Source organism: Ascidia mentula, chromosome 5 (genome assembly GCF_947561715.1).
Source record: "Ascidia mentula chromosome 5, kaAscMent1.1, whole genome shotgun sequence".
NCBI classification, from domain to species: domain Eukaryota; kingdom Metazoa; phylum Chordata; class Ascidiacea; order Phlebobranchia; family Ascidiidae; genus Ascidia; species Ascidia mentula.
Window position 1 is genome coordinate 3,882,506 of NC_138570.1, and position 27,938 is coordinate 3,910,443.

General features: G+C 40.1%; 8 protein-coding genes across 9 annotated transcripts; 2 read left to right on the forward strand and 6 right to left on the reverse strand.

Annotated features, from left to right (window-relative positions):
• Nucleotides 1–429: 429 nt before the first annotated feature.
• Nucleotides 430–4,848, reverse strand: LOC145902472 (vacuolar protein sorting-associated protein 33A-like). The gene is made up of 10 exons (XM_082990461.1): nucleotides 4,686–4,848; nucleotides 4,206–4,487; nucleotides 3,797–4,018; nucleotides 3,547–3,721; nucleotides 2,928–3,112; nucleotides 2,542–2,668; nucleotides 2,151–2,356; nucleotides 1,778–1,912; nucleotides 1,234–1,396; nucleotides 430–944 (listed from the first exon to the last, which is right to left on the reverse strand). Exons 1-10 carry the CDS (start codon nucleotides 4,800–4,802, stop codon nucleotides 748–750), a joined length of 1,809 nt encoding a protein of 602 aa, XP_082846587.1. The 5' UTR covers nucleotides 4,803–4,848; the 3' UTR covers nucleotides 430–747.
• Nucleotides 4,849–5,258: 410 nt separating this feature from the next.
• On the reverse strand, nucleotides 5,259–8,609 carry LOC145901979 (protein NLRC5-like). The gene is made up of 5 exons (XM_082989810.1): nucleotides 8,502–8,609; nucleotides 7,948–8,086; nucleotides 6,058–7,712; nucleotides 5,709–5,870; nucleotides 5,259–5,566 (listed from the first exon to the last, which is right to left on the reverse strand). The coding sequence occupies exons 1-5, from the start codon at nucleotides 8,607–8,609 to the stop codon at nucleotides 5,369–5,371; spliced, it is 2,262 nt and encodes a 753-aa protein (XP_082845936.1). The 3' UTR covers nucleotides 5,259–5,368.
• A 702-nt stretch (nucleotides 8,610–9,311) lies between these two features.
• On the reverse strand, nucleotides 9,312–11,523 carry LOC145904077 (L-threonine 3-dehydrogenase-like). The gene is made up of 6 exons (XM_082992307.1): nucleotides 11,388–11,523; nucleotides 11,169–11,305; nucleotides 10,954–11,106; nucleotides 10,267–10,498; nucleotides 10,078–10,205; nucleotides 9,312–9,995 (listed from the first exon to the last, which is right to left on the reverse strand). The coding sequence occupies exons 1-6, from the start codon at nucleotides 11,497–11,499 to the stop codon at nucleotides 9,696–9,698; spliced, it is 1,062 nt and encodes a 353-aa protein (XP_082848433.1). The 5' UTR covers nucleotides 11,500–11,523; the 3' UTR covers nucleotides 9,312–9,695.
• An 11-nt stretch (nucleotides 11,524–11,534) lies between these two features.
• Nucleotides 11,535–14,413, reverse strand: LOC145904078 (D-altritol 5-dehydrogenase-like). Of its 2 annotated transcripts, XM_082992309.1 has the most exons (7): nucleotides 14,370–14,413; nucleotides 13,870–13,927; nucleotides 13,670–13,806; nucleotides 13,455–13,607; nucleotides 12,839–13,070; nucleotides 12,654–12,781; nucleotides 11,535–12,291 (listed from the first exon to the last, which is right to left on the reverse strand). In XM_082992309.1, the coding sequence occupies exons 3-7, from the start codon at nucleotides 13,778–13,780 to the stop codon at nucleotides 11,992–11,994; spliced, it is 924 nt and encodes a 307-aa protein (XP_082848435.1). In that variant the 5' UTR covers nucleotides 13,781–13,806; nucleotides 13,870–13,927; nucleotides 14,370–14,413; the 3' UTR covers nucleotides 11,535–11,991. The 2 variants fall into 2 exon arrangements, with proteins under 2 accessions (XP_082848435.1, XP_082848434.1); XM_082992308.1 differs by lacking the exon at nucleotides 14,370–14,413 and having other exon boundaries at nucleotides 13,870–14,003.
• Nucleotides 14,414–14,724: 311 nt separating this feature from the next.
• Nucleotides 14,725–17,058, reverse strand: LOC145904076 (uncharacterized). The gene is made up of 7 exons (XM_082992306.1): nucleotides 16,487–17,058; nucleotides 16,317–16,415; nucleotides 15,865–16,086; nucleotides 15,659–15,797; nucleotides 15,255–15,494; nucleotides 15,094–15,181; nucleotides 14,725–14,882 (listed from the first exon to the last, which is right to left on the reverse strand). The coding sequence occupies exons 1-7, from the start codon at nucleotides 17,009–17,011 to the stop codon at nucleotides 14,741–14,743; spliced, it is 1,455 nt and encodes a 484-aa protein (XP_082848432.1). The 5' UTR covers nucleotides 17,012–17,058; the 3' UTR covers nucleotides 14,725–14,740.
• Nucleotides 17,059–17,067: 9 nt separating this feature from the next.
• On the reverse strand, nucleotides 17,068–20,552 carry LOC145904075 (DNA polymerase kappa-like). The gene is made up of 11 exons (XM_082992305.1): nucleotides 20,322–20,552; nucleotides 20,099–20,240; nucleotides 19,872–20,024; nucleotides 19,686–19,805; nucleotides 19,464–19,583; nucleotides 19,255–19,377; nucleotides 18,814–18,963; nucleotides 18,542–18,741; nucleotides 18,146–18,284; nucleotides 17,941–18,067; nucleotides 17,068–17,856 (listed from the first exon to the last, which is right to left on the reverse strand). Exons 1-11 carry the CDS (start codon nucleotides 20,423–20,425, stop codon nucleotides 17,216–17,218), a joined length of 2,019 nt encoding a protein of 672 aa, XP_082848431.1. The 5' UTR covers nucleotides 20,426–20,552; the 3' UTR covers nucleotides 17,068–17,215.
• A 564-nt stretch (nucleotides 20,553–21,116) lies between these two features.
• LOC145903265 (testis-expressed protein 36-like) lies at nucleotides 21,117–23,396 on the forward strand. Its single transcript, XM_082991330.1, has 6 exons — nucleotides 21,117–21,260; nucleotides 21,528–21,662; nucleotides 21,794–21,874; nucleotides 21,959–22,088; nucleotides 22,236–22,393; nucleotides 22,796–23,396. The coding sequence occupies exons 1-6, from the start codon at nucleotides 21,210–21,212 to the stop codon at nucleotides 22,886–22,888; spliced, it is 648 nt and encodes a 215-aa protein (XP_082847456.1). The 5' UTR covers nucleotides 21,117–21,209; the 3' UTR covers nucleotides 22,889–23,396.
• A 672-nt stretch (nucleotides 23,397–24,068) lies between these two features.
• On the forward strand, nucleotides 24,069–27,737 carry LOC145903254 (uncharacterized). Its single transcript, XM_082991319.1, has 7 exons — nucleotides 24,069–24,185; nucleotides 24,307–24,475; nucleotides 24,780–24,926; nucleotides 25,174–25,290; nucleotides 25,383–25,501; nucleotides 26,199–26,328; nucleotides 26,993–27,737. Exons 2-7 carry the CDS (start codon nucleotides 24,400–24,402, stop codon nucleotides 27,505–27,507), a joined length of 1,104 nt encoding a protein of 367 aa, XP_082847445.1. The 5' UTR covers nucleotides 24,069–24,185; nucleotides 24,307–24,399; the 3' UTR covers nucleotides 27,508–27,737.
• The last annotated feature ends 201 nt before the right edge of the window (nucleotides 27,738–27,938 follow it).

Consider the following 27,938-nt stretch of genomic DNA (forward strand, 5'->3'; position numbering starts at 1 on the left):
AAACAACTCGTTAACCGAACTACGGCGTCATATGCTGTCCAATCCTCAAGTTTTAAAGTGGTTTAATGGCCACAAGTGTCCTGCTGCCTATTCAAATTATGTATGTGCAAAAGAACCATAATAATCACTGCAGCTCTCAATAAATATTCAAATTTTTATCCATAATGATATTTTTTAAATTGCTCGTGGACACAAAAATGTCTGCCATCATCACAGCTTACAACTGCTTCCAGTCTAAAGCATTTTTGCAAGTTTAACAGGACCACTCTAAAACAGTCCTTGACCAGTTGTGGCGCGCGTCAGTGATATCCTATAGGAAGTACTGCAAAATCAACACACACGAGCTTTCAGTGAATTGGTTGGGCTGCGTATACATGCAACAGTAATTCATCACTTAGCAGATGATATTTTATTGCACAGGTGTTTCACGGCGTGATTAAATCAAATCAGCAGTTGAACTAAATGGTCGTTGTGTTTTCAATCTTGCGGCAAAATTCGATTAATCGCGAATAATTTCTGGACGGTTTCGGACTTGAACTGGATTGAGGTCAAAGGGGAATAAGAAACAATTCAATTGACGACAAATCCGCATATTTCTCTAAATTTTAGCCACAAATCAAGGTAGGTTTGAAAATAAATAAGTGTTTACTTCCCAACGCAAACAGGAGCTCGCTATTGTCAACGTCAACGCACATTCGTCACCGACGATAGTTACCGCTGTGACGTCACAACGGAACACCAAGTCTGTCAGTCTGCATGGACGAGTGATTGGATTAACTGGTTCCCGTTGATAATGTTGGTGCTCGCCACCAAATACTCGTGCCCGTCTGCTTGCCTGGATAGGTAGCGGAGTGCGGATATCTCGCTGTATGTCACACCGCCGACGAAGAACACGAGTGTGATCGTTGAAGCGGAACTACCGCTGCTGTCGACGCTGCCTTGCCCTGGTGCCGTAAAATTAACTATTAACGCTTTGTGACACTTTAACACAAACTAGTGCGGGGTGGAAAGATTTTAAAGGCCAATAAAAACTTTCCAGTTTTTTTGGACCAGATTTTCAAAAGTTGTTTTCCTGTATAAAGAAGCAGAAGAGCCATACCATAATCGTTGAGCTACAACTAACAGTGCACATTTTTCGACCTGTAAGCTCTCATCAGTGCTCCCCGATAAATTTACACTTAATTTCATTCCCGTATTTTTTGTCACAGAATCGCCCTTAGTGGTCGAACTCACATTTCTTTTTCGACGATCCGTGCTGTAAACCGCTTACAGTGGGACCTGGGATAAGTTTGAGAACTTCTTCGATGCTTCGCCATCCCGGGTTGTTGAGGATTTGGGCGAGTCGGACGCTTAGGGGGGCGTAACCGCTGTGTACGTAGGCGATATCCTGTGGCTCCTGCGGAAAATTTAATTGTTGTCGCCACATGTTTAAAACAGAGCACGTACAGAAAAATATATTGAAATGGGTGTTTTCATGGGTGCAAAATACTTGGAGTTAATTGGGCGAAATAGAAATGCCAAAGCTAGTATTATGTTCATCATATTACCTAAAGTAGACGCTTGAGTTCGTGTAGTTCATTATGGTACTGATGATGAACCCAGTTAGAGTTCAAAACGTCTAATTTAGGTAATGGTCAACAGCATACTAGCTTTGGCTTTTCTTATTAGTGTGTTTTCGTGTTTGCTAATATCGCCAAAATTTGCAGTTTCTATTATGTTTGGGAACTCTTAGTACGTTTGCAACGTCCTATCAACATTTCTTGAGAGAAACACTGACCTTTTCGTTGATATCTTCCACAATAAGTCGAAGAGATTTTCGTACAGTGTTGTAATTCCACGTGCCGCCGATTGGACGCAGGAGACCGCACTTTTCCAGTTTACTCAACGTTATCAGATGTTTGTAACCGTACGTCTGTACAGAACCAATTTGAAATGAATTAAACGTAATTTAGCGTGAGCTGCTGCCTGCATGTTATGTTCGTTTCCATAACAACATGAAAATTAAACTTTGTGTTTTGAATTTAGACGATTACTTGTTTCCCAACAACGTAACTTGTACGAAATAACATAAACTTACGCATTTTATTGGTAAGTTTGTATGCCAACACCGCCCGCTAACCTAAGTTTATATTCCAACACCGCCCGCTCACCTGCAGGAATTCTCGTTTGTAATACTCGTAGACTTTGGGCTTGAAACCGTTGTTCGTGATGCACTGAAGGCACAGCAAGCGGAGGACTTGGACGATTGGCTTCTTCTGGAAAAGGCATTCTTCGATAAACGGATTCACTTTGTCAGTGCCGATGCCGTTTAAAAACTCTTGTTCGACCGATAGAATATCCAGAAAATCACTTTCATCTATAAAGCATACGAACATGCGTTGTAGAAGTGCAATAGAATTACACAGCAACATGGAAATGCAATTTTCTTTTTTTAAAGAATTGTAAAATTCGAGAATTAGTTGTATAGTCTACAGCAGTATAATTCCCTGAGTGCAGGAAATAAATGTGCATGCAAAAACAAGTTTACACTGTTGGTTACACCTGTGTGTTCTTTAATAAGTTCAGCAATATTGGTGTGAACTGCAAGGGCAGCCTTAGCTTGTTGCATTTGTGGAAGATGTGACACAAACTGCTTCATATCTTGAACAGTTTTGGCTGCATGCCTTTCCTAAATAAAAATAATGTTAATGGTCGCTATATACTTTTAATGAAGTATTTACCTGATAATTTTTGTGCACATATTAAAGTTACATAACATTTTGCCACATCAACAGCTGCACTGATGAGACCTTACAGGTCGAAACAGTGCGTGTATACACCCTGTCTGCAGCTCTCATTGATTATCATGGCTCTTTTGCGCATATTTTTGTATTTGAAGTCTAAACTGAAAGCCAAGAAAAGGATGCATTTTTTCTGTATGCACTTACCTCAAATTTTTCTGATATGGTTTTTGCCTGTCTTTTGAGGTTTGGGCCGACTGCGTTGAAGTTGTTGTCACGAAGCACTGCAAAGAGTTCATCTTTGGAAGTCAATACAACTTTCTTCTTTTCTGTGGCAAGATCTTCCGACTTGGAGGCTTTCGAAAACTTGTCAGGTGGAAATGAGGCAGTGGCTGCGAATAATAAAATTAAAATTTTTAGATACAAGCATTAGAGCCAATAATTGTCTCTGTAAGCTGCAGACAAGGCCACAGTTTCGACACAATAGTGTAGCTCTTATGATTTATGGCCTAATAGCTCCCCAAAATACCAGCCAAATAGCCTAGCAAGTCTTGATGAAGTTTAGCTGCTAGGTTGTAGTAAGTCACCAAAGCTGCACTGATAAGACCAAGTAAGTTGAGGTTAAGATTGCAGCAGACATAAGTGTTGTTAGCGCCATTTACATGTGTATGTTTACAATCAAGTTAAACTTTTACAATCCATAAACTATTTTCCACAGTTTTTCAACCAATATTAAAAAAAGAATATTTCCTAAATTTTTCAACCAACAAAACATCTTGTAACTAAACCTAAAACACAACGTAAATTAAACATTGATTGAGCTTACTGTTGGCAATTCCAAAAACTTCATCAATTAACCCCTCATATGTTAACTGGGTAGCCAATGGTGTAATGAGGTCAGCAGCCCTATCGATGATGAGCAGTTGGTCGATTTGACTCTGCTCATCTTCTGGCTGCTCCCCAATCTCTTCTTGCATCTTCCTCAGCAAACCACACAGATTCTGCAAAACATTGAGCAATTGTTAAATTGATGTGGGAAAAAAACATTGGAACAATTGGCTTCAGCAATACCATACCTTCGAACATTTTCCTTTTCCATAAATAAGTGGTATAGGACCAAATTGATTTTGGATGACCATTATTGCTTTAGCCGCTAAGTATAGTGCTGTCATATCCTCATCAATATTGACGTCATAAAATGAAGAGGGATTTTCCATTGAGAGTGTATCAGAGTCAAGTGCAATTACATCCAGCCTGTATTCTTCAACATTTGTCAGAGCCCCATAGACTCCAAGTTCCTGTACACACATGTGACTTTGGTTTTATATCCCAGGCTTATATGATTGCTTATTGGCAAAAGTAATACAATAAAATTACTATTAATTGTGCAGTAAATAAACAATTCTCCCATATTCTTGGTTCTGTTTGTTATTTCGGGTATACTGCGAATAAATCCATATGTGTAGCGTAAACCAAAAGTTTCACCTCTAATTTCTGAACACATAGAAAGCTTTTCCAGGGTACAAAGAATATATGATACTCCTTGCGACCGAAACCATCACCTTCTTCTTCCTTTTTGATATTAACAGCAATCTGATCCATAAGACCAGGTACTGGCCTCGTGACAAATACAATGTGTTGTACACTGGATTTTGGCAAACGAGTGGGACGCAGTGGAAACATGCGATCGACTTCATATTCCTTTAGAAGCGAATATTCAGCAATGAGACCAAACTGCTCCGTCAAATCAGGGTCCCAAACCAAAGCCTGTAGAATTTATTGCCATTTAATAGTGTCGTTTTCAAAATTGGATAAACTCGTTTAGTTGAAAATTGCACACCTTATCTTATAACAATTATCTTGTACAACTGCAAATTTACACTAGGAGCACTGGCACTTTTTTTGGCACACAGTGTTAAATGCAACTTGCGGATGCATCTTATTTTTTGTGGATACTGGGCTAACCTTGCTTCCGGCACATTTGTCCAGCAGCCGTAGAAGTTCTCTTCTAGAATTGTCACGAATCAAACCCAAGTTTACGCAACCTGTAGATAAGTGAGAGGCAGATGCCAATCCAGACATTTTTCAAAGAATCAACATAAAAATAAAAACATTGCAACAAGGACTACCAATGAGCAAAACACACCTCTCTCATCCAGTTTACTGTTGGGGGGTTTCTAGATTTACAAGACAAGTGTGGTAAGCACTGATCTCTATGAAGTGATCTCTATAAAGTGTTTATAGAGATCAGTGGTGGTAAGCTATTGCACCAAATAAAGTCAAATGTGCAAATGTCATTGGCATGCTTGACCGAATTAATTAAATGTAGCGCCGCTCTTTGAAAGGGGTCTGTACCTTTCAAACGTTTACCAGAGAGACATGAGGTAATTACCAAAACCAGGCCTGACAGCAAGCGTTGTTAAAAAAACAATTGCTGCAAATGTACTTTACGTCAAGACTGAACTTTCATCAAACCGTTTATTTATATTGTCTGGAGAAGAAACCATGCAGCCCAACAAATGATGCGAAAACCTTACGTACGGTAATATATTGTATTTACAACATAAAATATCCAATACATAAGTCACTACAATAACAACTGTAAATTAGATGAAAGTGAAATTGCAAGTTAGCGCCATAAAGCTAAATTAACTGACAGTTTTGTACACTGATAATGGAAAACTAAAGTAGACTTCTCCAGACGATTTCGATCTAATCCGGTTTTCTCCTGCATTCGTAAATTGGCATCCGTAAGCGTTTAACACTTTGATATTGTGCACACATGCAGCCAAAGACTCAGCACATGCGTCTGTAAGTTTGTTGCCGTGTAGGTCCAGCATTGATATCTGCAAAACAGCATACCTGGTGATTAACAGCGAAATGAGGCTTCTGTTTACTTATATTCTGAGCCTCAAACGTAAAAATATTATTGGTAATTGTGGCAAATCAATGGAAAACAACAGAGCTAGAATCTTGAACAATGCTCACGGGCTTTTTCAACTCTGCAATCTTTGCGCAGATTTTCTGCATGCCAGGGAACTTCACGTTGCAAACGCCCAAATCCAGTTGGTCAATCATGTTAATACAGCGAGCCACCGAATTAGCGCCAAAATCTCCAATTGGATTAAATGAAAGGTTGAGTTTCTTCAGCTGCAAAACAAATTCGTTCCAGTCGGATTAGGTGTAAAACCCACAACAAGGTAATTGAAATCAAAATCGCATTGGCCTAGCTACCATGTACAACGCAGAGAATTAAATGCGTTTAGTCTTCAAGCTGATCATTAAAAATGCCACACATAAAAATTACCCAAATGGAAGTTATAATGAAACAACCTACTTGCTTCTTCCCTGTCAGGAGGACAGAAGAAAGGTTCTCAACATCAGTGGGAAGCAGTGAAGAATCTGAGAAGTCCAACTCGTCAGGAAGCACGTCAGCAGCCAAGCCAAATATTTTTGCATCGTTTGCTTCATGTGCCAAGCTGCATACACGTTTTACCCCTTCATTATTTTGCTCTTCTTTGATAAGCAGGATAAGGTCCTTCAAAAGTACTTTTTTCGTGGTCCAACCTTCGCCTGAGCACCCAGCAGGGGCAATAGCTTCAAGGTCATCGAAAACCGTACGATCGCACATCCCAAAAGCGAACTTGTTGACGACCTCCCACCTGTCCTTCGCAAGTTTCGTGTAATACTTCCTAAAGTCTTGAAGATCCATAATCATCATCAAGTAGAAGGCGGCGAAAAATTCTTGCCAAATAAGGTGAGAAAAATACCTGCGCTTGTGACCCTCCAAGATTGTCAACTTCAGGTTACCTTTCTTTGTGACAGAGGTGTTCAGAAATGCGTCGGCGGTAAGCGAGTCGATGTGTGCGTTTTTGAAATCACTGGCATTGAAAACTACCTTTTTGTTGACAAATCCACTCCAAGCCATTTTGGCCAACCTGTCCATCTTGCGCTCCTTGCCTTTGAGGTGTTCAGTAATTGCATACTGGCCACAGGTGTGAGCAAGCACTCTGGTGAGGGTAACGAATTGAATATCGCCATCGTAACTCATCAAGTAGTTTACAGTCAGTATGAAGTTGACTGGTACGTAACAGTATGCGTACAGGTTGGCGTTTTCCGTCATTTTCCTGCGTATTGGCCTGTAATCTCTTCCGCATATCTGCTGCCCGAGTTCATCCTGTGACCTCGGGGTTAAGCCGAGTATTTGAACGATGAAACGTGGTCGATGGGATGGATGCAGGGTATAGAGCTGCGCAGGTCGCGATGTAATGACTTTCCGTGCCTTGGGAAGCAAAGTGCCACCAGCCAAATGCTTGAGATATACCTCCGGTCTGGACTTCGTGTAAATCAAAGGAGGGGGCACTTTGCTTGAAAATGATCTGAACGCCGCCTCGTCCAAACCGTCAAATATCAAGAGAACATCTGGACACGAGGTAATTACCCCCAATATGTCATAGGCTTGCTCTGGGATTCCGGCACAATCAATAAACATAGCGGAAAGGAGAAACTGAAGAAAAGTCATTCTTTCATCGAAGTTGATGAATCTTATGAAGATATAGAAAACGAATGATACATTTCCAAACAAGCGATCATTTAAAGCTTGTAAGGCCCATTTCTTGGTGGAAGTGGTTTTGCCGATTCCTGCTTGTCCAACAACTCCAACCACATTTCCGTGCTTTTGCACATAGTTGCACTTTGCATTCACTTGATCGGGTTTGAATTTTCTTTCCGCCTCCTCCTGTGCGTTTTCTTTGGCGCGGTCAAAAACTTCCCCGGGGGTAATGTCGCTATTTGGACGCACATACACTTTGGCAAAATCCTGCCTCCGGTGGTAATGGCCCTCAGCTTGGAACTCGTCGTCGATGCGTTGCGGTTTGCTGACTATGGCTAAGTTTACTGGCGTTATAGGTCGTTGGGAAAAGTCAGCCAAAGAAGATTCTTCACTTGCTATTTCCTTCACTCTTTCTCTCAGCATTTTCTTCAAATCTTCACCTAAAAAGACACCATGATGTGACAACGTTTTAAGGGTATTTTGCTCAGGAAAAGCTATCTTCAATATGCCGGCAATCTTTTCGAAAAATTTTGACGAAAAGCGCCCAAAGTGGTCCACTACGTTGAGTGGTCAAACAGTTTAATTTTATGGTCTGTACCTTGCGCGTTGTTGTGGTGATTGAGACCTTTGTAAACGGAAACATTTGGACCCGCTGTCAAAAAAACGATAACTTACATTTTTTGTCAAGGGAACTGGTACACTCCGGTTGTGGTGGTGAAATTTCGTTGATGCTAATGTTCTGTTCGATCGTGACTGGCCCGTTGAACACATGCCCAGTGGTGTTAATGATTTTGTCTCCTATATGTGCAGGCGCCTGAACAACATTAGTGATGAATTATTGTACTACTATTGCTGCCATATTACAATTTAAAATAGACTACTGGCATAAAATTGACGTACTGTTTAATATAAACAAGATAGCCCATAAAATGGTAGAGAACTTCATACAGACGTTTCGATTGTTTTCTACAATCATTTTCAATGTAAAATATAGGCGAACCGGCAAAATGGTACGGTGAAGTAGAAAAAGGCGGTGAGTTGAATAAGCGCAATTGTTAAGATTAGAACCGAACGGAGTTGCCTGTGGTAGTGAACCCGTCAGTTATGTTCCTAACGTACTGTATTTTTCCGACGTTTTGTCTGTCATACAGCCAGACTTGTTGAAATCTTTGCATTATTAATCAAGCAACAAAATATCCTAAGTTCACATAATTATCACGCCAAATTACCTCAATCGTGGATTCCTGAACGTTTGCCAACTGTTGACGGCTTGTGCTGCTTGACATAATATCCCTCGACATTTGCTGGAGACCTGTGTGGAAACCATGGTCGGCCATTTCCATGTAAATATTGTACAGCACGCACGTATAGTACGTAAAGAAAGTCATCGCTAGGAAAGTCCTGCATCACATCCGTGACTGCCGTAAGTTGATATTAAGTCAACGGTGATGTCATGTTGCAAACAATAGCATGCGTCGTGAGTAAAGTTATCAGGAAAGGAAACCACAGAGCTACGCGGGGGTAAGAAAAATTCTTGATAACACCTCAACTGTGCACTATGAGTCGTCGGGTCATATGTGGCAATTAAAGCCTAACATAAAACTTGATCGAAAAATTACTTTTTTGCAAAATTCACGCACACATTTTGCTATAAATTAAATTGTGACTCACTAAAGACCAATTAACTAAGTATAGACGCTCCGAAGCTTTTTGGAATATCGGTACTTTAGCCGAATAGGAAGTGGCGAGCAGGCGCAGTAAACAGCCGTTCTTATCTTACCCTAAGAAGACCAATGGAGGTGGAAGCATGGCGTTGGACTGACATAAGGAAGTAGTATTTGCACTTTCTTTGCAGGAGCATATGGTGACGCCAATTACGCCACTACTTAGACAAAGGCAAGTTACATCAAAATTACCTAAAACAATTGAATTTACACTCTGCCCTAATTGCATCCAAAGTTCACTTTCAGGGATATAAGTTTTGGGTTCAGGTCCACAGTATGAGCCGCATGAATACCACAGTAACGAAGTTCAACACATGAAAGCCAATAAATCATTATTTACAAATTTTAATGAATTTGTGGTACAGTTTCAGAGTGCGTTACAACACAAAATATTTGTATTCATTCCAGAGGTACGCGACAAAACAATAATTTGTAGCTGTTACCAGTTAACGCCATAATGAGTATCGCCTGGAATCGTCTCTGTGTCCTCGCTTCATACCACGGAATAATCCATCCAAGGCTCAAGTTTGATGTGGACCCCTTGTTCTCTACGTTAATTCCAATTTCAAGTACAGCGTGTTTGTAAAAGATATCCCTGTACAACTAAACGATCGGCGTGATTGTGCATGTACACGATTGCACAAAAAAAGCTATGCACAGAAAGCGGCCAATATTGCCTGATGGCGAGCAGCAAAACTTTTACTCCACAAACTTGAACATCGCTTTAGACGCTTTCCCGGATTTTAAGCTCTCCAGCGCCACCTTGTAGTCGGCCAGCGAATATGTTTTCACGCCCAGCTTTTGGTAGTCAAGGTAACCAGACTTGCTCAGTTTTTCCAACAGTTCCATGGTCTCTTCAAAGCAGAATGGATTGATAAAGGAGCCAACTATAGTCAACTCCTTCCAGTAAACTTGAAATGGTTCGACAGGGATGGTTTTACCAGCGGGACAGCAACCAAACCAACATACAGTGGCACCACGACGGGCAAATTCCAACGCCTACACGATCAACGCCAATGGAATGTAGGTAAAGAGTTGCTTGTGTGAATGTTGTACGTATAACTGTTAATGGTACACTTACCTTCTGACATGCTTTAGGGTTGCCAGTGCAATCAATAATAAGATGAAATCCGTGTTTATCGGCGTCTTTTCCAGCCAGCTTCAACTCAAGTTCCTGCGGGTGAACCACGTCGAATCCCAAACCCATTCCTTACAAGTTACCGCGTGTTAATGCCAAACACAAGCAACGAAATTCATTCATCCGTATTACCGGAGCACAACTTTCGCCTTTCGTCATTCGGTTCCGACACAGTGACGTTTTTGTAACCATGGTGATGCAACAAAGTGGAGAAGAGGGACCCGATTATACCGGCACCCTGTACAAGAACCGGGACGTGTTTTTTGGGCAGAGTGCCGAGCTTCTTCCAGCCCCTTAGGACACACGAGTAGGGCTCGGCCAACGAACCTTGCTCCAAACTGACGTTGTCTGGAAGTTTGTGCACCTGCCGAGAAAAATAGAAACGAAGTCTTTCGAACATATGAAACCAAATTTTTGTATTTACCCATAAGCATGTAAACTAACGAAGGCTATAAAAACTTGTGTTTCCAAACGGGTAAAATAGATGAATGAATGTTGCGAAAAACGGCCCAATGCCAATGAATGTTTTTGCTTTGGTGAATGATTGTAGTGTTTTTTTGGGCGTAACACGTTTTATCCAACAATAAGTATAATGGTGAAGTGGTGCCATGCAATTGTCTGTGATTGTGGTTATCTTTAGTTGGATAAAAATGCAGCGAACAACATTTAAGTGAATCAAAGGAGTGAACGTTTTTGGAAAAAAGGCCAGGAAGCTCTGTTAAAAACAAAAGACATCACATCGCACGTATTTTAATTCATTGCTGCGGTATCAACCGTTGTTGAAGTCACGTTTTCTTCTCAAATTATTGTTGTTCTCACCACGTTGGCCGACGCAACGCAGAACTCAGCCCAACCGCCGTTGTTTTTCACTCCGTACGTCATATTGTCTTCGCAGAAGTGGGGAAACCCCTCGTCGGCCCAATCGCATTCGCCGCAACAGTAGTTGGGGTTCACGCACACCTTGTCCCCCAACTGCGGAAACACGAAATGCGTTTCATTCGGAAGCATTGTGGGGGCACATGCGAACCCCGTACTTGGAACTTCGACTTGGCCCCTTGGCCTAACTCGACAACCACGCCCGAGAATTCGTGGCCCAAGATGACCCCGTTTTGCAGGGGCGTAAATTTCCCCATTTCACCCTCCATGAAGTGGAAGTCGGATCCGCACACCCCTGGCAACATTATAGGCATTAATTTCACCGGCATTTGGTAATGAATATTTTTTTTTTATTGGAATTGTGTATGGGGGTTTACCTGAATAGGCAACCTTTATTTTCACGTCGTTCGGTGTCTTTATTTCCGGTACGTCCCATTGATCTTTGTACGACAAATCCTTTTCAGTGCCCAAGAACCACAAAGCTTCCATGTTGTACAGAAAACCTAACGCGGAACTCTACAATCCTGCCAAAACACAAACAACACTTATAAGCAAATCACCATCTTAATTGAGCGTACATTCTGCATTGGTTGAACGGCGAATATCGTTTGGCACTTAACAGCATTTATCGTACAACTTGGTGAGGTATAACCAAATGCACAAACAAATTGATTTGTTGATGACAGTCGCAAAAAGTGTTAGCTTTGTAGAAAAGAATGTGCGCAACACTGGAACAATCTTCTCCGTAATTACGCATATGCTTTTCTGCAAAGCTGGAGTTACGTCAATTAAAATCTTTACGCACACAAATCCCCCAAAACAAGACAACAACACAAGTTATTAATTTTGAGCACGTGTACAAAACTACGATACGACTTGCTGGGAAAAGATGTACATTGGCCGGTATTTACACCTGTTGAAGGGACAAAACTGCTATAACATATTTTCACATTGAATTCGTGGTAATTGTCCATCTGTTGCCTATTCCGGCAGTTTAAACATCGCCTTCGACGCTTTTCCGCATTTCAAACTCTCCAGCGCCACCTCGTAGTCGGCTAGCGAATATGTTTCCACGCCCAGTTTCTTGTAGTCAAGGTAACCGGAATCGCTGAGCTTCGACAACAACTCCATAGTTTCCCCGAAGCAGAACGGGTTCACGAATGACCCAACAATGGTCAACTCCTTCCAGTAAATTTGAAACGGTTCCACTGGAATTTTCTTTTCCGCCGGACAGCAACCAAACCAGGAAACGGTGGCCCCTCGACGGGCGTAATCCAGAGCCTGGAACGCATAAGTTAGAACTGGAGTTCCCGAAGAAAAAAATTTGAGAACACACATTCAAGGTTGCTGCTGAGTATGGCAATACTGCTGCGATCATGGCGTAATTACCGACATTTCAATTCGTAAGGATATAAATGAGTTTTACGGCTTTAGCTGTATATTCGTTAGAAAAACTCATGACACTAAAATTACTTCTTTATGAAAAGGGTACTTAAAGTTACAACCAAACCTCATTCTAAGATGAATTATTTAATTAAACATCCTAATGCCTGAGAACAAATCTCACACCCTTTTGGGGGCGCCCCTGCATAAGACACCCTAATTTAGAGCAACATCTTGTACATGCCGACGACAGCACTTACCTTCTGACATGCTTTAGGGTTGCCAGTGCAATCAATAATAAGGTGAAACCCGTGTTTATCGGCGTCTTTTCCAGCCAGCTTTAACTCAAGTTCCTGTGGGTGAACCACGTCGAATCCCAAACCCATTCCTACCAAGTACTTCAGTAACACGTAGAACAAAAACGAAAAAAAAACAACTAACAAACCGGAACACTGTTTGCGTCTCTCATCATTCGGCTCCGATACCGTGACGTTCTTGTAACCATGGTGATGCAGCAAGATGGCGAACATCGAGCCTATGATTCCAGCACCTTGTATAAGGACAGGAACGTGTGTTTTGGGCAGAGTGCCCAACTTATACCAACCCCTTAACACACACGAGTATGGCTCGCCCAGTGACCCCTGCTCCAGACTAACGTTGCTTGGAAGCTTGTAAACCTGAACCAAAGTGGACGTGAATTAAAGATGTTATCTGATGACAAACAACGGTGGCGGTTTTGTCGCAAATGTTTTGCTGCACCGGGAAGTCATGTAAGAAAAAACCCTAAGTCATTTGTCGTTGTTTTTTTCTGATACAAATATTTCGCCTGCAAATGGGCATCGTCAGTATCACTGAAAAACGACGGGTTTTACAACAAAATACGTGAAACAATGCAAAAAACATGTTTGACATGTCCATTTTAATAATGCAAAATAAAAATGTTTACCGACTGCACGTCCTGTCAGTGCAGACTGTTAAATTGGTTGCACCGAAAAGTACAAAATGAGCTTGAATTGGCCCAAAACTACAATGGTTGAAAATGGAAAAGTATTGCAACTTACCACGTGGTCCGGCACAACGCAAAACTCAGCCCAACCGCCGTGACTCTGGACCCCAAAAGCCTGGTTAGAGAGGCAGAAGTGGGGAAATCCCTCATCTGCCCAATCGCATGTTCCGCAACAGTAGTTGGGGTTGACGCAAACTTTGTCCCCAATCTGCGAAAAAGAAGTCGTCAGTATTTTCTTCGACCATGGGTTTGTGCCAATACGGGTATTACTGTCAACTTTGACTTGGCCTTTTCACCCAACTCCACGACGGTGCCTGAAAACTCGTGACCTAGAATAACCCCGTCCTGCTTCGGAGTGAACTTTCCCATCTCGCCTTTCATGAAGTGGAAATCGGAGCCACAAACACCTGGCGTGACAAAATCGACCGCATTGTAGTTGTATTAGCGGTTGGATGTTATTCAAGTCTTACCCGAATAAGCCACTTTGATTTTTACGTCATCGGGGGTCTTAATATCCGGAATCGGCCACTTTTCTTTGTAAGATAAATTCTTTTCGGTACCAACAAACCACAAAGCTTCCATGACTGCAAACTCCTTGCGTCTGTCTGCAGAACTTGCTGCAGCCTCGATATAAGACTAGTATGACAAAAGCTTCAAAAACTCGCTTGCAGCGACTGCAAATTTGCTTTGCGATAACCTCGCCTAAAGCTTGTTAAATATTAACCTGCATTTAAACTCGCTGAGTTCCCGCGCAAAACTATGCATTACTGATGGACAACGGTACAACTGTTACTCTCCTAACAACGGTTCAACTCTGTCCTAATAAGCAATAATAAACATAATTCTAATAGGCTATGTTTTTTAATTGGCCAGCGGTCAGAAGCTCGTTGGGCCCAAACAAAACAAGTTTTGCAGGTGTTTCTTCGTACATGAACAAAACGACAAAACGTGTTTGAAATGAAAAGGATACAAATGTCGTATGCGGACTTTCCGATTGGCGAACTTGTTAAAAAGCTTGACAATTTTTTCAACTGTAAGGAAAATGCAATATTTCAATTACCAGAACAGGTAAAAAGTTCTCATTAAATATTGAACCATATAGTTATTTGGTAATCACAATCCTTTCGTGTTTAATGATAAGGATACAACATTCCAAGTAAGTCGCTTTTGACAGAATCTGGCGTAACTCCATTCGAATGAATTCATTTTGTGAAGCTTCCCGAGGCAGTGATGCAAAAAGTTTCTCTCTGTGAGCAATCCTTACTCAAGGGCATGTCCTGCAAACTCTAACACATAACAGAATTTATCAGCGCTCATCAAAGGATATTTTGACAAAAATCCTCAGGGTTTATTTGGATTTTCTTCGTCCAAGTTCGACGGGGACAAAAACTCTTTCCATTCTTCAGACGAGGGATTTTCGGGTTCAACCCAGTCGACGGGAATAGTGGATCCACTTGGGTTCAAATACTGGTCCCACATACGCCTGTGGGGTACATATAAGCATTGTTGAAATCAGCAAGATGACAATTATACCGTGCAATGCTACCTAGGTCCCACAATCCCACTAACAAGGGAAACTACCAAGTACGGAATAAAATGTAAAATCACAGACCATAACGATAAGGAATGCACTTTGTATGATTTACATCGAAAAGTTGATGTTAAATGTATGCATATAAAGGTCGTATACAAACCTATACTGCGTCAAATTATGCAACGAGGAATTTCCTTGTTCGTGAAGCTGTTGAACAGGCCACATGGGATCAAAGGCGTCGATTTTGACTAAACAAACAATTAGGAAAGAACTGTTCATACAAAAAAAGGCAACCTTAGTTATTTAAAACAAACAACCCACCTGACTTTCCGAACAAAATAAATTCCCGCTCTTTTTCCCATTCTCTCCTTTTGCTCGCCTCTTTTTTCTGCCGTTTTCTCTCGATTTCCAGCTTGGCTTTTTCCTGCTCGCCTTCCATGAAAAGTTTCAGTGAAGCGGCCTTTTCTTCACAGGCGGTTTTGTGTGCGAACAAGCTTGACTTAACCCTCGTCACTGTGTTGTTGAATTGTTCATTCACAGCGTCATCGGGTACATCTTCGCCTGTCAATTCACGCCGCAGGCATACTGTTTATACGTTTTTTTCGAATTTTTTAACACCATGCATTGATAAACATTTTGCATTGGTTTCATAGCATGCAATATTGTCTCTGAAAAGTTTTCAGACAACAAAATCATTCCGCTTTAATTTTGAGTCAATACAATACCTCTTAATTTCCTAGCATTAAATCGGATCTTTCGCAGTTTTGCAAGAAAACTGATCATTTCCAGAGCCTTGGCAGATGCGTTTTGCTCCTTTCTAACTTCCACCAAAGCTTCATCAATTTGCTTCTGCATTTCAGCTTCCTGGTTTGCAAATTTTTTTTAGTTCACACAAGAATTTTCATACTGAGGTAAAGCTATATATTTTTACCCTCAACTGTTGGTCAAGTTTTTTGTTTTCCCGCTTTTGCCATTCTGCAATTTTCCGATTCTTCTCCTCAATTCTTCTTCTTTCTTCCAGTTTTTCCTCGTAGGCATGCTTCCTTTTCATTTTCCTCCTCATGCGAGATTTACGTCGAAGTGAGATTTTCTTCTTTAAACTTTCCACTACATTGGGATCGTTCATCACTGAAAGAAGGCTCGACAACTCAGTCTGTAACAAAAAACGGTTTAACCAAACATATACATTTGTTTCACTGTAACTTTTGTTGTTTGTACTGCAAATACAGAAGTTATCAAAATACATTGGTTATTTGCCTAAAATACAAGTTATTTTTGTGCCACACAAAAGTTAGCAATCATGTACATTCTTTGGTGCGAAACTAAGCAATGCTACATTTATTAGACAAGTAACAATTTTCATCACATCACAAAACAAAGTACCTTGGCATTTTCTGTTTCTTCACTCGACGAGTCAATTGTCGCCTCTAGTAACTTGAGAAGCTGATCTGCTCTTGACAACATCTTCTGGGCTTCACAGATCTTGTGACAATTTATGTTTTATTCAGAGTTCAATCCCAAACTGTGAAGTCAGAATCTAACTGGAAACTTACTTTTAGGGACATATTTGTTCCTGGAGAAGTGGTTGGGGTTGATGGTTTATTTTTTGTCGGCAGCTTTCCAATGCTGGATAAAAAGTTTTGCACTAAACTGGCATCTGGACTCTTTTCAGTGCCCATTGTTTTGCTTGCCTTTGAAGCTGGAAAAGCGATTCTTTGATTCCCTATACTGTCTGTAGGTGGCCTAAAGTTTTGCCCAAACCTTTGTTCATTGAAAAATGGTCGTGGAGGCATTCGATTGGGGCCAAATCCTGGGGGGCCATTCCAGTTCCATGCCATTTGTGGTGGCCCCATACCCATTCTCGGTGGACCAAAATTCTGATACATGAACTGATTTCCGTTGAAAGAACTTTGACCCATATTTTGGCATTTTTCTGTAGACCCTTGATAATCCATAAAGGGCCGAGGTGGCCATGGTGGGGCCCGAACAAAGTTGTTGGGTTGTGGAAACCGTTCAGATGGGAATGCATGTCTCTGTGGATTCCAGTTGGTGGAGTTTGCTGGAAAGTTTGGATTCATCCCAAAAACTCATTACAAAACCTAAACCTATCATAGAAAGTTTTAACGTATCTGCAAGTGAAAAGTGCAAAAATGGAGAAAGTGTCAAAGACTTTAACACTCTTAGTCTACACTTGACGATTGCACATAAAACAACAAAATAGCATACTGGCAAAATGGCTAACAATAATGCAACATTCGTACAAAAAACAAAATCATTAACAGTCATGTGAAAAACTTGTCGATTGAATGAAATTTTATTCCTTCCACTTTTCTGCGCTTCGGTGGATGTAACTTATTCGGGGATGTTTTACGAGGTTGGTTGTTATTGGACTCGCTCGCCAAAATGCTTTTTATTTCCTGGCGACTCAAACAAGAGTCAATGTGGGAATTAAAGTGGGAGAGGGAAAACTGAGCAGAACTGAAGGAAACTCTGCAGATTGGGCAAGTCATTTCTTCACAAGTTTCGTTCAAAGCTGGTGTGGGATCGTGCTGATCTTCAACAGCACTATGGCTGTTTTTAGAGTCAAGATGACTTTTTTTGCTGTTTTCGTTATTGCACAAATTTTCGCTTTGAATAGGGTTACTTTCTAGCTGTTCTGAGGCTATTTGTGGTTTTTCAAAGACATCAGGTAAGACAGTGTCAGAGGTAGATGTTTGGGGCTTGAGTAGGTCCATGCTGTGATTTGTCAAGTCCTGGTAGCTGCTATTTGCACTGATACTCTCAGTGGTATCATTTATGTCAAGGGAAAGTTTTTCTGAGTTTGATGTTGATGAAGCCAGTGCTTCTTTATTTGTGGCAAAGAAACTGCGAATAGAGGCTTGTGGTGCAGATGATGCAGACTCAAGTTTGGACAGGCCGATTCCTACAATGCAAGCATTCAAATTGAACAATACTCAAAAGTTCTTGACAAAAACTCGAGTAAGTTGTATTTTCCTAGCCCACATACCCATCAATCTGAGGGCAAGCTTTCCATTTGCTGCAGAAATGTCCTGTTTTAGAAGCTCCTTCGCAATGTTGTAGATTTGATCCTTGGTGTGGAGCCCATTGGCACAACTACGTGAACGGGTGTGATTCTACAAGTTAACAAGCAATTTTATAAGATTTAAAAAAAAATTATAAGAGGTAAATAACAAGAAAACACAATGATGCACCTCAAAATCAACAGTTTTTGTTTTCAACACTACTGTCTTTCCTTGAAGGCATTTCTCCTGCAAATCCTTCGTTAGTGATTCACAAAGCTCATTCAGTTTTTTGTACAAATCTACAGGGTTTGATATGGTATGAAATGTTCTGAAAAGAATGAAAACACTATAAGAACCAATTTTCAGTACAATTTTTAATCATGGTGAATCATGAACAACAGAATATACACAATTACACAAAGATTCATTTAATAGCTACTTTTGAATATCATGATGTAACCGCTACTGTGTGAATGTCAGTTTTCACAGCGATGGCAGTATGACCCAATATGGTCAAATTTTGAATGCTGCTAGGTTTAGTTGCTCATTTTGGTTAGGTTGGAATCTGGTCATATAAAGACATACCTCTCTGTGCTGATGCTCTTTCTTTCACTCTCATTTTCCAGATGTGTGGAGGAACATCCTAATGAGGCCCGGAAGAAAAATGAACATGAAATACTAGAGAAGAGTAGAACGAGATCTGCGCGTCGCTCATACAAGTCACCACATTTTGTGATGTCAAGCGATGCAAGAAGTTGTTCACTAACCTTGCCAATTCCACTGACCTGGGAAATTAGTGTTGTGTACATGGTTAGGAACAGTTTAAAATGTAGCTTTGCCTGTTGCATGCAATTAACCTTTCTGATTGGAAGTTGTTTGATAAAGTCCATGATTGAATCTCTATCAGGTCGAAAATATTTTTGGCCGTTGGGTTTGTTTAGGTCGCTTCCAATCTTTGCTAGCATTGTATTTGGTCCAATACCAGCACTGGCTGTCAACAATGTTTTCTAACAAAACAAACAAGCAGCTGAAAAAATACTTGACACACACGAACTTGAAAATATATATTTATGCCAAAGCTATAAAGCTTTGTGCAATTGTTTTTTTTTTGAAAAAAGGATATTTACAACATATTTATTTCAATAAAGGCTCCAAACAGAATGTGATAAGGGAAGGAATGACTACGTTTTCTTATTGATTTTCTCATTGTGCATCAGACAATGGTATGCCTAATATACCCTATTACAATCCCAGGTATGACGACATGAATAATACTTAAACTTTGAACATTTTATTACCTGATGAATCCTGAATCGAATTTCTTCAGACACATCCTCTGCAGAAAATCCAAACAGCCTAGTTTTGCTTTCTCCCAAATCGACATCAACTAACTTTTCATTGAAAGAAAATGTCCTCTCGCTCTGTAGATAACAGAAAACGAATTTATCAACACAAGTTAAACAGGGTTAGATTTTAGGGCAATTCAAAACCAGGCATATTTCATCACCTCAGAGGCAAGAATTCTCTTTTCAAGGTGATCTGTTATATCCAGATATGCTTCATCAAGACTCATTGCCATGAAATTTGGATCGTACTCTGCGAAGATCGCTTGGCACTCTTGACTGACCTACCACACAAATAAGTAAAGACCTATAAAATTTACCATTCTTTAATTTCGGCAAATAGCATAAACAAAGTAAATTTTCTCGTTGCAAAAAAACACACTTACCTCTCTATACTTTTTGAAGTTGGTAGGCACAATAACCAAATCAGGACAAAGCTTTTTTGCAATATAGCCCGGCATTGCAGCTCGAACACCATAACGCCGAGCAATATAATTGGATGTACACTGCTCATTGTAAAAAAAAAAACATTTTAAAATGCTTCAGTATTAACCTTATTTTGCAATACCTACCAACATGCTCAGTCCCCCAACGGCCATTGGCTTGTTTTTTAAATCGGGACAATCACGTTCCTCAACCGATGCATAAAAAGCATCCATATCAATGTGAATGATAGTTTTTGTCAAATTCCTTTCACATTCAATTGATTCCAATATTTCATCAGCCTCAACAATATTTTCTTGCAATGCAACTTAAACCACATTGCACAAATAGAAGAACTTCTATATTTCACACTTACCTTGCGTAAGGCATCTTTTCTTTGTTTTGGTGTAAATTTTTGCAGCTGGTCCCCCATTTTTTGGATTTTTTCCATAAGTTGCTTGTCCTTTTTTTGTTCATTCTTGTAATATCGAGATCCGACCGTGTTTTCCATTATTATTCTAGCAAACGTTAATGAAGTATTAAATTCACTTTTAGCATCCATCATGGCACTAATTTCCTATGTAACAATTGACGTTTACTTGTTAATATTTTCCTTGTCCAAGCCTTTCATTCCAGCTTTGTTGTCGTTTAAAGCCATTCTTTGAACCAACTTTTGTTCATTTTTGATGTCGCGAGATTCCATATCCACCACAGAAAAACAACTGCACAAATTCGAAATTGTTAAACCTTTTGCTACGCCCTGAGTCTTTTAAGTGTGGCTAATAATTTGAATAATTTATACACGAATAATTTCCCGCTCAGTTTCGCAACTGAGTTGCAACCTGCGCAACAATGTGTTTACAGTTTTTGTAAACCATTACGCAGCACATGACTCGACAAATATAAAAAAATGGCAATTAAAACAAAAAAATCAATTGTTAGCCATTTACACATAAAAAGAATTTAACTGTCTTGAAAATATTTTCGTATTTGACAATACTTCAAAGTTACAAAAAGGGTTTTACATCACTATGATTTTTTTGTTCGAAAACTGTATTATTGTCACACATACACTAGTGTCATAGTGTAGTGTATCGTTTTCAAACAAACGTCTGATAAAGCAAATAATTAAACAATTAAATTTTTTTGTCAGCGATATTCTACGAAAAGGTTGGAAAATTCCCATGTATGCTTCTCTCATTTCGATTTTTATAGCTTTGTTGTCATGGCAACGTTGTTCTCACAAGAGAGTTGTGCGTTTACTGCGGATTTGCAAACTTATTTGTGATGATACTTGGGCGGTTACAACAAGCGGGATATTCGCGAGTTTGTTTGTAAACACTGCGTGGAAAGTTAAAACGCATATGTTAAGATGTGTTTGGGATTGGAGTTTAAATTATAAGCTTAAAACTGAAGGTGCAATTTGATCGCGAAGTTTAGGAATGAATTTCTGTTACATGCTGTGATTTTAAACGTTTGGTGGTGAGATGGGTAAAGGAAGACGATTTGTTCCATCTCAAGCAGAGCATGGGATATGGGTGAGTTACTTTGAAAAAAAAAACTACATAAATGTTTACTAAAATTAAACCAATAGTTCAACATTGTGATTAACAATTGTTTCCATTATTTTCATTACAAACATGAAATTATGTCAGAGTGATCATTACACATGAGATGTGTGTAACTTAAAAGATAAATCTTTTGCACATAGCCTTAAAGTAGATTATTGTGGGTAATTTTGTCTAAGAATTACAAGTGAGCCATGTAGTTCCATTTCACAACTTTTGTTTTGATCAAACTTGCAGTTTGCACATCGGGGAATGCCATCTGAAATACCATGTAGAGACAGCGGCACAACCACAGGCATTATGTTGAAGAACAGCTTATCTGACCATAGTTCACATGTCAAATGTCCTCCACTGTTTCAAGACAAGTTGAAGGTAACCTTGTTTCTTGGATGCAAATTTTACCAACTTAAATTATTCAGCACATAGAAAAATGTCACATGAACAATTGCACATAATGGTAGATGTATTTATTGTAAACCAATGATGGAACCACTTGTTATTAGACCCCATACAGACAGAAGAATCCATTCTCACTGCATGATAACAGGAATTCATTTCAAGATCATGGTGTGTACTTTGGACAGGTGAGATTTTGAATACAAAACAAATTCAGATTTTGAATACAAATGACTTTAATGTGGTTGATGGCAATGTTTCTCTTGTGTTAGGGCCTTGGCAAACAGAAAACTGAGTTTGACAAATGCCAACATTTTTCTGAGGACATAGTTTCCTGGACTGGAAAGGACAAGTTACACCCGAGAGATGGCATTAACAGCTTGTATAGAGAAGACTTTTGTGGTACTAATTCTCTTCTCGGATATACAAGAGTGAAAAATGTCGAAAGATATTTTAGGGATCAAATTTTACACATAAATTAAAATGTTTTTGGCAAAATATTTAGTTTCTTTTATATTGCTAGCATGATAATTCATTACACTGTCGTAGATAAACAAACTCGATTGAAAAGAAATCACAGGAGATACTCAAAAATTTACCCACCACCAACCAGAAACCTCTTCAGTTCCCCCTCCAATGTAACTATGTGGGTTGATGATAGCGAGATCATTCCACAAACTTATCTCCAGACCCTTGCCAACACACAGGTAATATGCTTATGATTTTTGTGCTAAGTCGGGCGGCACTGTTGGTTTTGGCATTTGCTTGGCCATAGTGTTTTCACCTAGTTTCGTATCCGACGGTTGACGGCGACTGCATAATCATAGATCATCACGTGGAAGTCTCGCTTGGTTATTGCCTTGTAAGATTGTTCTACGTTCTCAAGGTTGTAGTAACGATGAGACCATAAGGTTAAAACAGTGGCCCTGTTTGCAGTTCACTTGAATATTGTTTATGCATGTCATTTATTTCATTCAAAACACATTCTCCCAACTTTGGCAAACCTTTTCAAAAGCAAGCTATGAATTTTTTGATATTTTTTTCAATTAAAACGTATGTTGTACCAGATAAAAGGGTATTCCTCTAAGTAAACATATGTATTGTTTCAGGAGCCCCACTTAAAGGCAAATCCTTGGAAATACTCATACCACGCCCGTTCCTTCGCCCAGAACCGCAACCTACGACACACGAAAGTTACCTAGTGCATTTATGCAACGTCCAGTTTTACTACCTTTCTTTTTTTCCAAATTATTTATTAAATTCCCACAAATTGTCGTTTTTCGCTAACTATCTGGGTAAAAAATGAAATGACACAATTTAAGGCCCTAAAATAACTATGAAGCTTATTTGTTTGTAAAGATGTTTTGTGGCGCTTAGAAGTTTTTTGATATTTTATCATTTAGCTTTTGTCACAAACAAGGGCATGATCCAGTGTTAAACCGTATGTACAAAGGTATAGCGTAGGACAATGAAGCTCTATGGTTCATATGCATTTAGCTGTGCTGTATATATTGCATACCATCGCACATTGTAGACTTTGTGAGGCTTCCGCACTTCCATGGCCGATTATACCATTTTTCCTTTCGGCTCTTTAAAGCTTTTCAGTATTTTGTGTAGTTTGAAAGATTTACCTACACCGCCAGACGATTACCTTTGTGGTTATTATTGCACTTGTGCTGTGTGTTCGACGATGCATTCAATAAAAAAGGCCGGTGCAAATGCCTTCATTGAAAACCCCTAGCAAGGCGATCAAAGCAATTTGTCCACCCATTGATGTACAGTAACAAAATATTGCAACATAATAGTAATCCATCTGGCACAGAATTTGATGACCGCGCTTTGCACTACGCGGTGCTAGGTACTGCAACACTGGCAGCTTGGGTCCTTGGACCACAGACTCGTGACGTCGTCATGACGCAACCATGCAACGCTGTGAGCGAGCGGGTACAGCGTCCCGGCAGATTACTTTCCGGTATTAGTACCGCGCAGCGTCGAGGCAATAGGAAAATTGCGATCACTTCGCACTATTCGCGGAAATCATAGAAAAGCTCCGCGTTCGGGATGTGTGGACTGGTCTCAAGGTGCAGGAATCCAACAGCATAACATGTAGCGCTACTGTGTTTTGTTTTTAGAAAGCGGGTGCGATGTTCACAAAGGTAAAGACTCGCACTTTTGAGGTGTGGTTAACTAAAGAAAATGTGTAGATCTTGGTTGTGTTATTGAGGTGTTCCAGGTTGGCATCAACAGTCCAAACCTACAAAACAGGCAGTTTCTTCATGTCGCTCTCAATCACATCGTTCTTAGAATTGCAGCTGTTATGCAGCGTCAAGGATAGTTTTTGTGGATTCAAGTTTAATAGATTACACATTTGTTTTCAATTTCAGAGTGTAGCAACGTTTGCTTATTTGTTGAAATTGTTTGACAAACGAATACTTTATTATTTACCCAGCCAATTCACACGATTTAAACACCTTCCTTAATTGTTCGTCAAAGCCTGAAGTAAGGTTTGTTTTGAAAAACTACATCAGTACATGCTTGTTAAATCTCGCATATAAAATGCATTGGTTTTTTTCCTAAACTTAATCCAAAGTCGTTCTATGTCTAAAAATTGACCATACAGGAGGGTTTTCCCATCTCCCAAAAGCAAATTTGCCTCTCACGCACCGGAAGCAGTGACAGGATTCAGACGAGCAATTCAGGATCGGAAAGGATCATGATTGCACAATCACTTGCCGCGTACTACTTCTTGCTGACGACAATAGCGGGATCTTGCGCTCAAAATGCAGGCAGTATGGATGTCGGTTTTTGGCTCGATTCTATGTTGTTTACATGTTTTTGGACACAAATATTGAGTCCTTTTCTCATTGATTTAGGGTCAGGAACAATGTCTTGCGTAAAAATGAATGCTTTTTGCGCATTAATAAGGACAAACAAAAGTTTAATTCACAAATTTCAAGTAGAGGGAATGAATATGTTAGCTGGGTTATGCTCACATGTAGACCTACTAATTTTATCTGTCTTAACATCAACGAACAACAAGGATTTCGCTAATAGAGAATTTAAAAAAAAACAATTTCTATTTTGTATTCCCAGATCTTAATTGCACCTTCGATAGAATAGGAAAGTGCTCGTGGACAAACGTGTGGAAGGCCCAAGGACTCGACGACTTTAACTGGAAGTTGGGATCAGGATCAAAGGGTTCACAAAAAGGCAGCGGGGCTAATAGCGGCTACAGACGAAGTAAAACGACTTTAGAACAAACTTTTAGTGTGTTGCGTTCCATGCGATCTTACAAACATATAATGGATTGATAAGAAAATATTTAAGGAAGTTTAGGACGTGTTCTCTGATCAACTGTAAGTTAAATTGGACACAAATAGACTTTAAGGACCAGCTCAAATAAAAATTTTGCATTAGAAACGTTACTATTATTTGGAATCCAATCGTTTCTATCGAAGACATTAGCAATAAATCCCTATATCTTTAGGTAAAGGTTATGTGTACATCAAGTCGAAGAATTGGATGAATCGAACAGCAATGCTTATGAGCCCAACATTTACGAGAACTTATCCAACATGTCTACAATTCTGGTATTTCATGAAAGGTAAGGCATGTTCAAAATGTCGAATACATCTCATACTTATATCTGGTTCCTCCATTGAAGTATTTAGAGGTTATTTGAACTTGTGTTCGAAGGTAGGACTATGGGACATCTGGCCGTGATAAGGTCAAAAAGTTGCAAAACCTTGCAACAACATCAAACAGTTATTTGGAACCTGAGGGGTCACCAAGGAAATCAGTGGAAGAAGGGGAAGGTGAGTAGAAATATGTTGTTGGAAAGTTTTCAATGCTACATATGTAGTTTGTCAACTTGTGAAAGTAGGCTGTACATCATTAGTGCTTTCTAAACGGATGTTCAATTATTATTTCACCAATGTCACACAAAATATAACTTTACTCTGTACCCTGTCTCAAACTACTACTCAAGACACGCATATGGGTCACTATAATACGTGTTTTTAAGTCGTTTCATTGTAATTATAGCTGTCAAACAAGTAGGAATACGAAAAATTTTAATAAATTGATAGGGCACGCGAGTGAAAGTTGTTCGGTAAGCCCTGGGCTACATTATCCACAGGAAATTACTTGCAGGTCAATGCCAACGTTGTTACTCTATACCCCAAAACATTTCACGGTATGCCCTGTACTCAATACAAAGTGTTATATCCAGTGGTGGGATTCAGTCGGTTCGCACCGGTACTATAGAACCGTCTCACGAAACTTTATGAGATCAGCGAACCGGTTAGCATCACTGGTTACTGTCAATTGTTTTTTCGCATCTTAGAACCCGCTGAAAAATATGACTTTTGTGACAGAACCGGCTGACAAAAAATTTGAATCCCACCACTGGTTGTATCTCATTGGGACTTTTGTTTTTAAAAGTTACAACAAAATTTATCGAGCCGCACAGCATCATAGCAAACTTGATTTTTAAGTTCGATTCCTTCATAGGTTGCCCTTCCAGTTACGAAAGGTGGTGTCGTGGCCTTTGAGGCCTTTGATTGGAAGAGAGGAAAGAGCGGCAACATTCTCCTTGACCAAGTGACGCTTACCAAGATCACCGAGAACAGCCCGTGCACTCGTAAGTTGTGCTGCAGTGAAATGCAATGTGCCGTTCAGTTGGCATTGGACGTGAGTTCGCAGCCATTTTTTGTCGGTTATGTTGTCATTTGTGCATACGTTTCGCTCTTACGGCAAATGAGATCGTGCTTAAAGTAAAGAATAATGGCCGTAAGAAAATGTTTTTTGAATAAGATCTCGTAATTTCTCAGGGGCATGCGTAGGATTTACAGAGTTACAACAAAAGATGTCAACCAAACTTTTTCCATGCAAAATATATATTTCGCCCTGACATTATTAAAACAAGTCCCACTCTTGCGTTTCTTTTGGGGTCAGCCGGTTCCTTGGTAGCGACTTTTGTTGGCGGAACAGTAGAACACTATTGGCACGTGGTTCGGCCTGAGCTTACAGCGGGACCAGACCAATTCACATCCGCATCCAAAAGTGGCCAATCTTAAAATAGGCAATTTGAAGTATCCTGAGATCAAAAGGTCCGGCGTGCCCTCAAACGAACACAAATGTTTTGTTGCTACTTTTTGCCAAAACGCAGATGTTTGATAGGGCCTTGTTTCGATATGACAACGTATCGAAATACAACTGTTTCAGAAATAAGGTTTCCATGCTTTTTTAATAATTTTCGGCCTAAGGTTTGTTAATATAATTTCCAACGTGCCCTTTCATCATAGTGACGCCTTCGTATGCGCAACCAGCCACACAAACCACCGAGACGACGCCACTGATGACCACAGCGACCCAGACACAACCGACGTCAACAGAACAAACCACAGCAATTGCAGCTACGTCGTTAGGCAGGCAAACTTCTCGAACGAGCACTTTGCCGTCCAATGACACAATGGTGACCCCGAAACTAAACTTTACAATCAAATCACCCACAACCTTGTCGGGCAACGTTACGGTTGGAACAGTGACCAACGCGGGCACAACGGCAGGCCCAACAACTGCTAACAGCAGTTTTCCTACGGGCGGGATGCTGGCAGCGAATGATACCAAGACTCGCATTGTTGGAATTGTACTTGGAGCAGTGGTGGCAGTGTGTCTGGCTACGGTTGTCCTGGTGGTTTACTTACGTCGGAGGAGAAAGCCACGCACGATGTATGCTGACGACTGTTCCGTTACCATGACTCGCATGTACCCAAATATTACCAGCGATCCACATGTCGACTACCGCAAGCTCACGTAAGGTGGCAGCAAAGGGCTTGTGTTGTCATATGCTGCCTGTATTTTTGTGTAGTTTACTTGTGCCCAATTTAGACACTTTTGTCGTCTTGTTCACATTTTAACGTGGTTTTAAAACAGCCTACATGTGATCTATAATGTGTTTATGTCCATTTACCACGTCTTTCGATTGTGTAGCTCCGTTGTATCGTACATTAAGATACGATGTGAATAAAAAGAGCCATTTAGGTTGAACACCCAGCATCTAATGCAGTGTTTTCATAATATTTTATCCATGGAACCCTGCAAGGTTATTTAAGTTGTTTAGGAACCCCAAAAACAGCGGAGACGAAGCAAACATGGAAGGTTTTTCATTTATTTCGTCAACATGTTTTTCCTCTTTGCTTTATTCTTATACGCCTGTTGCCCAAAAGCTTCAGAAGGGACGTATTGAGT

What these genes read in the sequence shown, in the direction of transcription:
- LOC145904077 (XM_082992307.1), bottom strand. Translation starts at nt 11,499, where the DNA reads ATGGAAGCTTTGTGGTTCTTGGGCACTGAAAAGGATTTGTCGTACAAA. An exon ending in AAGGCGAAAGTTGTGCTCCG is followed by an intron (nt 10,206 to 10,266) that starts GTAATACGGATG and finishes GTAACTTGTAAG; the next exon opens with GAATGGGTTTGGGATTCGAC. An exon ending in ACCCTAAAGCATGTCAGAAG is followed by an intron (nt 9,996 to 10,077) that starts GTAAGTGTACCA and finishes TTGATCGTGTAG; the next exon opens with GCGTTGGAATTTGCCCGTCG.
- LOC145904076 (XM_082992306.1), bottom strand. Translation starts at nt 17,011, where the DNA reads ATGAATCCAAACTTTCCAGCAAACTCCACCAACTGGAATCCACAGAGA. An exon ending in AAGAAACAGAAAATGCCAAG is followed by an intron (nt 16,087 to 16,316) that starts GTACTTTGTTTT and finishes TTTTTGTTACAG; the next exon opens with ACTGAGTTGTCGAGCCTTCT. An exon ending in CATAATTTGACGCAGTATAG is followed by an intron (nt 14,883 to 15,093) that starts GTTTGTATACGA and finishes TGTACCCCACAG; the next exon opens with GCGTATGTGGGACCAGTATT.
- LOC145901979 (XM_082989810.1), bottom strand. Translation starts at nt 8,609, where the DNA reads ATGGCCGACCATGGTTTCCACACAGGTCTCCAGCAAATGTCGAGGGAT. An exon ending in CAGTTCCCTTGACAAAAAAT is followed by an intron (nt 7,713 to 7,947) that starts GTAAGTTATCGT and finishes GTGTCTTTTTAG; the next exon opens with GTGAAGATTTGAAGAAAATG. An exon ending in TCCTGACAGGGAAGAAGCAA is followed by an intron (nt 5,871 to 6,057) that starts GTAGGTTGTTTC and finishes TTTGTTTTGCAG; the next exon opens with CTGAAGAAACTCAACCTTTC.
- LOC145903254 (XM_082991319.1), top strand. Translation starts at nt 24,400, where the DNA reads ATGATTGCACAATCACTTGCCGCGTACTACTTCTTGCTGACGACAATA. An exon ending in TTGCGCTCAAAATGCAGGCA is followed by an intron (nt 24,476 to 24,779) that starts GTATGGATGTCG and finishes TTGTATTCCCAG; the next exon opens with ATCTTAATTGCACCTTCGAT. An exon ending in ATCAGTGGAAGAAGGGGAAG is followed by an intron (nt 25,502 to 26,198) that starts GTGAGTAGAAAT and finishes ATTCCTTCATAG; the next exon opens with GTTGCCCTTCCAGTTACGAA.
- LOC145902472 (XM_082990461.1), bottom strand. Translation starts at nt 4,802, where the DNA reads ATGTCTGGATTGGCATCTGCCTCTCACTTATCTACAGGTTGCGTAAAC. An exon ending in TGGAAGATATCAACGAAAAG is followed by an intron (nt 1,397 to 1,777) that starts GTCAGTGTTTCT and finishes AATTTTCCGCAG; the next exon opens with GAGCCACAGGATATCGCCTA. An exon ending in CGGATCGTCGAAAAAGAAAT is followed by an intron (nt 945 to 1,233) that starts GTGAGTTCGACC and finishes TTACGGCACCAG; the next exon opens with GGCAAGGCAGCGTCGACAGC.
- LOC145903265 (XM_082991330.1), top strand. Translation starts at nt 21,210, where the DNA reads ATGGGTAAAGGAAGACGATTTGTTCCATCTCAAGCAGAGCATGGGATA. An exon ending in ATGGTGTGTACTTTGGACAG is followed by an intron (nt 21,875 to 21,958) that starts GTGAGATTTTGA and finishes CTCTTGTGTTAG; the next exon opens with GGCCTTGGCAAACAGAAAAC. An exon ending in GTATAGAGAAGACTTTTGTG is followed by an intron (nt 22,089 to 22,235) that starts GTACTAATTCTC and finishes ACACTGTCGTAG; the next exon opens with ATAAACAAACTCGATTGAAA.
- LOC145904075 (XM_082992305.1), bottom strand. Translation starts at nt 20,425, where the DNA reads ATGGAATCTCGCGACATCAAAAATGAACAAAAGTTGGTTCAAAGAATG. An exon ending in AAGAGCATCAGCACAGAGAG is followed by an intron (nt 18,285 to 18,541) that starts GTATGTCTTTAT and finishes CATTCTTTTCAG; the next exon opens with AACATTTCATACCATATCAA. An exon ending in CAAAAACTGTTGATTTTGAG is followed by an intron (nt 18,068 to 18,145) that starts GTGCATCATTGT and finishes GTTAACTTGTAG; the next exon opens with AATCACACCCGTTCACGTAG.
- LOC145904078 (XM_082992308.1), bottom strand. Translation starts at nt 13,981, where the DNA reads ATGGAAGCTTTGTGGTTTGTTGGTACCGAAAAGAATTTATCTTACAAA. An exon ending in AATCAAAGTGGCTTATTCGG is followed by an intron (nt 13,807 to 13,869) that starts GTAAGACTTGAA and finishes TTGTCACGCCAG; the next exon opens with GTGTTTGTGGCTCCGATTTC. An exon ending in ACCCTAAAGCATGTCAGAAG is followed by an intron (nt 12,292 to 12,653) that starts GTAAGTGCTGTC and finishes TATGCGTTCCAG; the next exon opens with GCTCTGGATTACGCCCGTCG.